The 8,945-nt window shown below is 36.0% G+C and overlaps 1 protein-coding gene across 1 annotated transcript in view; it reads left to right on the top strand.

Moving 5' to 3' along the window:
* Positions 1–1,278: 1,278 nt before the first annotated feature.
* The window catches only part of LOC143246122 (uncharacterized), a 29,562-nt gene continuing 21,895 nt past the window's right edge, over positions 1,279–8,945 (top strand). Inside the window, exons 1-3 of the mRNA XM_076492339.1 lie at positions 1,279–1,608; positions 5,308–5,404; positions 8,205–8,268. Coding sequence (XP_076348454.1) covers positions 5,333–5,404; positions 8,205–8,268 — 136 coding nt within the window. The 5' untranslated portion in view covers positions 1,279–1,608; positions 5,308–5,332. The remainder of the gene's footprint in view (positions 1,609–5,307; positions 5,405–8,204; positions 8,269–8,945) is intronic.

The raw sequence follows: 8,945 nt of genomic DNA, 5'->3' as shown, positions 1-8,945 counted from the left end.
AGGGTTAGGACAATAACTACAAGTGATTGAATTTGCTTGCATTTTAGCAATTTTTACAATTTCTCAATAGCGTTTATTGCTTTTGAATTTCTCACATAGCTACTCGAGGGCTATCTGTGTTAGCCGTCCCTAATTTAGCAGTGTAAGACTAGAAAGAAGGCGGTCACCACCCACCGCCAACTCTTAGACTGCTCTTTTACCAACGAATAGTGGGATTGACTCTAACATTATAACGCCCCCACAGCTGAAAGGGCGAGCATGTTTGGCGCGACGGGGATGTGAACTCGCGACCCTCAGATTACGAGTCGCATGCCTTAACACGCTTGGCCATGCCGGGCCCAATAGCGTTTAACAATACATGTATTCGGTAATGCAATGTACTCTACTCATAATACTAAAATCCAGGATTAATTTCTCTCGTGGTGGACAGAGTACAGGTAGCTTATTGTGTAACTTTGTCATAAATTCAAACAATAGTTGGACAAATTATTCTTCTATGCTTGTACTAATTTTGTTAATTTTGTATAATCATGTTATAACTAGCTTAAAAATGCTTATACCAGAATTTAAAAAATAAGTAAATGAATCTTTACAAACTGGAATGATTTTTTGAGTTTCCCCTTGTTATGAATCTGTTTGTTTGTTTCGTTTTTGAATTTTGCGCAAAGCTACAATTTATGAATCAGATATTAAAAGAATAAACTCCAGGCTTGTAGTTACTTTATTTAGAAGATGTATGGTTTTCTCAAGTGCAAGCTTTAAGTACAACATGAAAACAGTGTTTTCATAGCAACTTTGTAAGAAATACAAATTTATTCAGAAACAAAACTCGCCGAAACTAAACGCTTCATGTAGTAAATTATTCAAAGACATGAGTTCTTTGTCATTAAGCTGTGCACCGATGTAACAGTGAAACATTTGTTTAATTCACCTGAAAAATCTCAAGAAAATTTATGCTAGTAAAACAAGAAAAAACAAAGTTGTAAAAAACAAAACCATTGCTTTAAGAACTTTTATTACGCTATTACTTAAGAGGTTGGTCTACGTTTTATGACGTCATCAAGAGCAGGAGGCGACTAGTCTAGCATGAGAAATTTCTGTGTAAATCCGCCTCTTCCACCCCCAACCCCCCTAAAATGAATAATTTATTGACCACTATCATTGTTCGGCCGCAACTGAAGTCCTACATTATATGTGATTCCTATGTCTAATAAAGGGCATAAGGGTTATAACTATAATTCATTCAAACCATCTGCTTTTGTTACGTAACGTCGTCTCTTATGTTTGCCCAGTCACTACGATTGGCTATGTGATTGAAAGATACAAGCGGAGTAATATTTAACTCAGTCTTTATCTCTTGAAAACGCACAGATAGACTGCCAAAATTACGAATGTTGTCTTCAGCTTGTTAGGACAAGAAGAACACTTTTTAGGCTCATAATACAAGAGGCTTAAATATTAGCTATCAGAAACAAATATTCTGCTAAGTACATTCCCCTAGTGTAATTTTACGAAATCAAAATTTGTTTAAGTGTAATAGTCATAGAATTGAAAATACCTAAGATTTACCCCAAACTCTGTTTCGACGGTTCGCTACGGGATAGAGAGGTAAGCTCGGAATTTATATATCTTTTGCATATATATATATATATATTAATAAAAGGAAGTTTTATAATATATCGTATTTTTAGTTGATTAATAAACTTTGTCAAAATAGTATTTTATGACGACCCTGCACGTTTTGGTCATTGGTAATTTGTACAACCTGCTCAAAAATCTTAAGGGAACATATCCACTTTTTTTTTTTATTACACTGCCGTTTCAAGATAGGGTTTGTTTCTAAATCAAGTTACGTATCATTACAGTTTCTCTATAAAGCCCTAAAGAAAAGGTAGTCGTGTTACACGCAACAAAATACTTTGTAGGTAACTAAGAGAGAGGACAGATGAATATGCTTTTCAAAAAAAAGCATTTCCTCTTTTATTCCTCCCCTGATGGATCAGTGGTAAGAATGTAGAATCTTGGACTACTCTTTTACCTACGACTAGTAGGATTGACCGTAATATTATAACGCCCCTAGGTCTGAAAGAGCGAGCATGTTTGGTGTGACAGGGACTCGAATCCGCGACCCTAAGTCGAGCACCATAGCCACCTGGCCATGCTGGGCCCTAGAAGACATATAACGCTAAAATTGGGTACAGATTGTGTAGCTTTGTGCTTAACTACAAACAAGTTTATCCTTGATGACGAGAAACCCACTTGAAATCAAGATGACTTAAGAAGGTCGAAACATTGTTTTCGGCTTTACCAGTAAAAGTGTTAATACCCTTAACAGGAGTTCTAAGATACATCGTGTTTGTTCTGTTGCTGACATACCTTATTATCAGTGCTATTGGAAGATTGGCTATCAACGGGTTACGTCGTTTCTTCGGCCAACGGACAGAGGTAAACTAAAACATCAAGATACAAGTGATATGTGTATTATGTATATATGGCTGTAAGCGTGTGGGTGTGGCAAATCAAAGAGTTTTTATAGCAGCCCTCCAGTGACGCAACGGAACGTCTGCGGACTCACACAGCTAGACATTCAGGTTTCGATAACCGTGGTGGGCAGAGTACAGATAACCCATTGTGTAGCTTTGGGCTTAATTCCAAATAAACAAACAAATAAAATTATTATAGAAAAACGGCATTGAGCCGTCTGTTGTGTCCACCGACGTTAACCGAACCCTTGATTTTAGCATTGTAAATCCGAAGACTTACCGTAAGCTTTTCCACCAGGGGACTTTGAATAAGCAAAACTGCAGTCTACGACAGAGGACGCAGCGAATAAAACAATACAGTAGGGTTTTACGTCACGGGTTGCATTTTCTATTTTACCTGTGGTTAAACGAAATGAAATTTATGATATAATCATTAAACTGTTTGCAATAGTAAGGATTTATAAAGCATAAGCCTCGAATAACCCAGATACATGTCGGATCTATTTAACAGAATAGTTCTAGACCTCCCACAATATATTCCTCTCGGCCCTTTATTTAGATTACATCACTATACCGCTGTTTTGCATTCGTAAACTGTTTGAATCAGATATAAGCATAAATCTGACTTCAATAACATTATGTTTATACTTACTCCTACGGACACACGAAACGACACGACTGAACGATTTAGTTACTTATAAGAGTTAAAAGTTTTTGTTAAACCATTCTGAACTTACGGCACACGAAAACTTAAGTAATTTGAGTGAAGGTATTTCATAAAGTGTATTTTACTTCGTGATTACCACGTAGCTAGCTCTAAATGTATGGTATCTAGTCTGAGTCACTTCTAAAAAAGTAAAATGAAATTATCTATTAGCCTCGAGATATGCAAAACAAAAACAGACAACAACAACAAACAACGTAAAAAAATATAAAATTACTTGTTCATATTACTTTCTGCAATGCTAGTGAATATACTTCTCACAATAAAATATAATGTTTTTTTTATTACTTGTTTAGCGAAGTAGTGAAGTGTTTCAGTAAACGAAATGCAGGTGTTAGGTAAACGTCAATTTCCTCTACTCTTGTCTAAGTTATTTTCTCTTTCTTTTTTTCCGAAGCAGTTACGCCCTCTATAATTTTCGCTATTTTCTCGGAATTGCTCTTATTGAAACCATTTTTCTATAAAGGTAATTAATGCATGAAAACATACTGCTAACTGAACTGAAATATAAAATGCACTCATATGAGCAGTTTTCTTTTGGAGTGCCCCTTAGCGGCACGGTGTCATGTCTGCGGACTTGTAGAACTAGAAACCGGGCTTCGATACCTGTGGTGGGCAAAGCTCAGATGATCCTTTGTGTAGATTTGTGCATTATACCAAATTGTTTTGAGCACCAGTGTAGAAATATAATATTTTATTGTGTTTTGTACCTCCGTCATAATGATATAGATATAAATCAATATATTCTCTTCTTTGTGATACAGACGTGAAATTAATACATTCTCTTCACTATAAAAATGACCAACGGCTCTTAGGTTTAAGTTCATATGATGACACTTCCATTGCAAAAGAAATCATTTAAAAGAATTTTTGTTTCATAAATAGTTGTTGTTTCGCTCTTTTTTTCTATAAGAAATTTACAAGAATTATAAATATTTGTAACTTATTTGAATACTGTTGACCCTTCTTAATGTTAAGGCATAACTGAGGTATGTTGATGAATAGAAAGAATAAAGGAAATACGTCATTTAAAATAACAATAAAAACTTTCCGTATTGTTTATAATTTTGTTTAAGACTTGAGTAATCACGTGACCTTTAACATTTTAATATTGTTATTACACTTTGACATAGACAAAACTTATACAAATCTGTTTTCTAGTTTTCAACTCGTACTTATTGATGTTTCAGAATTGTTAGAAAACAAATGTTTCGATCAAAGTTGTCTCAACGAAAATTAGAAATTTAATTGGTTAACAAAATATTTTGGTGATTTTCTTAGTCAAATTGTTATACATACCTGAATAATAATTATAATAATAGCAAAAATGTCGACTTTTAAAAATATAAAACCAGTTTGAAATAGTGTCAAACTGTCTTAAAGTGTTTTCGAAGGGACGCGTTCTTTGGTTCTATATCGTTAAACAGTCTCAGTGTTTGAAATTTCCATGGCATGGCCTCGTGGTTAAGGCAGTTGACTCGTAATCTGAAGGTCGCGGGTTCGAATCCCCGTTACACTATACATACTCGCCCTTTCAGCCGTGGGGGAATTATATTATAACGATCAATCCCACTATTCGTTGGTAAAAGAGCAGCCCAAGAGTTGGTGGTGGGTGGTGATGACTAGCTGCCTTCCCTCTAATCTTACACTGCTAAATTAGGGACGGCTGGCCCAGATAGCCCTCGTGTAGCTTTGCGCAAAATTCAAAGCAAACCAAACCAAACCTGTTTAGAAAGGATTTTCACCTATCCTTTCAACTGTGTGTTATCCCTGATGACGTCATATTGATAAATTATTGGTAATTCGCTATGAAACAGACATACAGGTGCTAAACATGTCTCATTAGCAGCAACGTGTCACTTCATTAGCACATGCAAGTCATTCTTATAAAGGTCATATTTTTTTCTTTGACTTCTGGTCTAAATTTATAAGTGTAACCTACAACACACATTCGATTTATGATGAAACCTATAAGCTTGAGACTTTTCCTTATGACCTGTATTTATAACTATGATCTATGTTGTACATTCAATTTTTAATGAAAAACCTACAAGGTTGAGACCTGTGAATATTAATGTTTCTTTTTATAATTATTTTTAGCTCAGTTGGTCAAAAACACGAAGCAATGGATATCAAAGATATCAAGAATGGATATCAACATAATAACCATTTGAGACTGGTTTCAACAGTAATTCTCGTAAGTTAATTAATGTATGTTTTCAATACATTAAGTTGTTTTGCTGTTGATTTAAAGTTCACGGTTACGTTATCGATAAGTTTCAATAATTTATAGACCATTGTTCACATATTGTACATTTTTGACGTATTTCAATCTTAGATTACAGTACTTCCGTAAGTGACTTGGTTTGAATTTCGCACAAAACTACACGAGGGCTACCTGCGCTAGCCGTTCCTAATTTAGCAATGTAAGACTAGAGGGAAGGCAGCTAGTCATCACCACCCACCGCCAACTCTTGGGCTACTCTTTTACCAACGAATAGTGGAATCGACCGTCACATTATAACGCCGCCACGGCTGAAAGGGGAGAACATGTTTGGTACGAAGGGGATTCGAACCCGCAACCCTCAGATTACGAGTCGAACGCCTTAACCCACTTGGCCAGGCCAGGCTGGCCTTCACTAGAATTTTAAATTATTGCGTACGCATAGCACCTGTTTTTTTTATATTGATAAAAACATTTATTTTTCTAAATAGGTCATGAAACGTATTGGCATTTTATTTTATTTATTATAATTTATTTTAGTCTTAAGGCCTGGTAATTTTACGGACTTACAACGCTAAAATTCGGGATTCGATTTCGCGGCTGTGAATGGAGCGTGGATAGTTTGCTTGAAGTTAAGCACAAGGCTACACAACTGGCTGTTTGTGATCTGTCCACCACGGATATCAAACTTGGTTCCTAGCGTTGCAAGTCCGTAGATATGCCGCTGTGCCAATAGGAGACGCGGAGCGCATTTACATTGGCCATTGTTTAGCTTTATGCTAAATTTGGAGATAAGAATTCAATGATATACGTTGTCGTTTTCGAAAGTTTTATCGGGAAATAAAAATTCATGATATGTTGGTTTAATAAATAATTAAGGTTTGGATTGTTTGTTTTATAATTTCGTGCAAAGCTACACAAGGGCTATCTGCGCTAGCCGTCCGTAATTTATCACTGTAAGACTAGAGAGAAGGCAGCTAGTCATCACCACCCACCACCAACTCTTGGGCTTCTCTTTTACCAACAAATAGTGGGATTGACCATTACTTTATAACGCCCCTACGGCTGGAAGGGCGAGCATGTTTGGTGCGACGGGGATTCGAACCCGCGACCCTCCGATTACGTGTCGAACGCCTTAACTCACCTGGCCATGCTGGGCTTAAGGTTTGGAGAATAAGTTAACAATGTTTCTAAATAACACAGATATCTACTGCCCTGCTTAAAATATCCGTACAGCCACCGAATAAGTGAAATGCACCAAACAAGTTGTGTTAGGGAGATCAATGGTTAGAAATAAAGAAACACAAGTTAGGTAGATTAGTGAATGGGAAATACCTAAATATCGCGAAATAAATTAATTTGTGAAATATTGTAGAAGTTTGAAAGTATTAGAAAGTGGAGTATTGATTGGTAGAGTATTAGAAGTGTGGAGTGTTTAAAAGTAGGTTTTGGATGTATGGAGTATTGGAAAGTGGGTATTATAAGCATAGAGTATTGGAAGTATGGAGTAGTTAAAAATGGAGTATTGGAAATTTGATGTATTGGAACTGTGAAGTATTAGAAAGTGGAGTACTGGATGTGTGGAGAATTGGAAATGGAGTATTTGTAATGATTGATTTCATGCGACTGTACGTGAGAACTTTTAAAAATATTAGTAAATTAATAGCGAAGGTTTAAAAAAATTGCTAACGTTGCATTCAGAGACTAATGAACATCCAACTGTGAGACATATGCACAGGTTTTAGAAATAAACAATACTTTTAGTGCGTCTAAGTTGGACACGTGAGCAGGGGCACTGTGGAGCTCTGTACAATCTGTGATTTATGAGCGCAAATCGAAACGAAACGGAACATTGACAGGGGTTTAGTCTGAGGAATTCTCTCCCCAACAGGGGTGTTCAGGAACGTTGTAGTTCCTCTTCGTCCACGCTCATGGAAGATTATTTATCTGTACGTGGAGGTTCTCCTATATTTTAATTTGGCTTATTTGAAGCAATGAAGTGAGGTGAGGCAGTATGAAAGTGTCTGGAGCAGTATGAAAGTGTCGAGTGAGAACGAGGAACGAGACAAAGGCGGCTAAAAGGAAGTGACAAGTCCGGAGAGAAGAAGCAAGCTGACGATCAACTCCGTAATAATTAAAAGTGCGAATTCTTGACCTTTCTAAATTTATAAATCTCAAAATCGACGGATAATTCGAATGTAACTCTTTTTGTTTTATTCTTGACAGATTATGACGTTGGTGTGACTTGGTCATTAAACTGTATCCAAGAAAAGTTTCTTAAATCAAATTTGCCCAAAGGTAACATTGGAGACGCTTTCTAAGGAGTCTAATGTGCTATTCCGTCAGTATGGTTAAAGCTTCCAAAGCTCAAAACATCTATATGCAATATTTGTTTCAAAGAACATTACCGTTGCCCTTGAAATTATTTTAGTTGAGGCCATGTCATAACCATTTAGGTCTAAAGAACTCTAGAAAGGATAATTTAAGATTTTAGAAAACACGTATTCTATTTCTCATCACATGGTTAAACATTTGAAACATACAACTGTGAGAACGTGCTAAGATTATGTCTTACTTGATAGCATCAGTTCTATTTGAGTCATTGCAACACTGTCTTAGGATCCCTAAACCTTCTCTTTAAATGATTACATGTCCAGATACTTCTGATGGGTTAGCGTATATAAAGTGGGTTTAATAAGTCGTATATGTCCTCTTATCGAGAAAACACTACATGGAACTTCATCTACCGACATTTGTTTTTTGATAATTACAGCTGCTCGTGACACGTGCTCTGCAGGCAACTACTTCTCTTCGTCCATCGACATCAACTAAAAATGGTAAGAGCTAAAAAACTCACGATAAAGTTTTCTTACAGATTTAAAGTTTATGTTTCTTGCTAAGCCTAGACGTGATTAAGCCCACGTCTTAGGGTTGTGCGATGGTAATGTGTCACGCTTAAGCCTAGACGTGATTACGGTCACGTCTTAGGGTTGTGCGATGTTAATGTGTCACATTTAAGCCTAGACGTGATTAAGCCCACGTCTTAGGGTTGTGCGACGTTAATGTGTTACGCTTGTGTGTAATATCTTCTTTATTACTGTAGAACCCTCCAGAAACGTGTATTTACTTCAACATTTAATTTTTAACTTCGTTATACCGTTATAAAAGTTAAAAATGCTTCTACGAGAACCGCGTGTCAAGATAGTTAAACTAGATATTTTTTGGTCTTATCATTTTTTTAAACAAAGTTTCAGTCCGTAAAAAGATACACGAATGATGACCCCTGAATACTGGCTTATTCAAACTACTAAACAAATTACGAAATGATTTTATAATTTACATGCAAAAAAGTCTATAAAATCCTATATACAGAGCTGGTCAAAATCTTAAGGCCAATGAACATAAAGACAAAATATACATTTTGCGTTGTTAGACTCAACCACTTAATTGAGTAGAGCTTCGAAAGATGACAATAATAAAAGGGAAAATAAAAATAAAAAAAAACTTTTTTGGA

Source organism: Tachypleus tridentatus, chromosome 3, assembly GCF_004210375.1.
Source record: "Tachypleus tridentatus isolate NWPU-2018 chromosome 3, ASM421037v1, whole genome shotgun sequence".
Lineage (NCBI taxonomy): Eukaryota > Metazoa > Arthropoda > Merostomata > Xiphosura > Limulidae > Tachypleus > Tachypleus tridentatus.
This window is presented reverse-complemented; position numbering and strand designations above follow the sequence as displayed.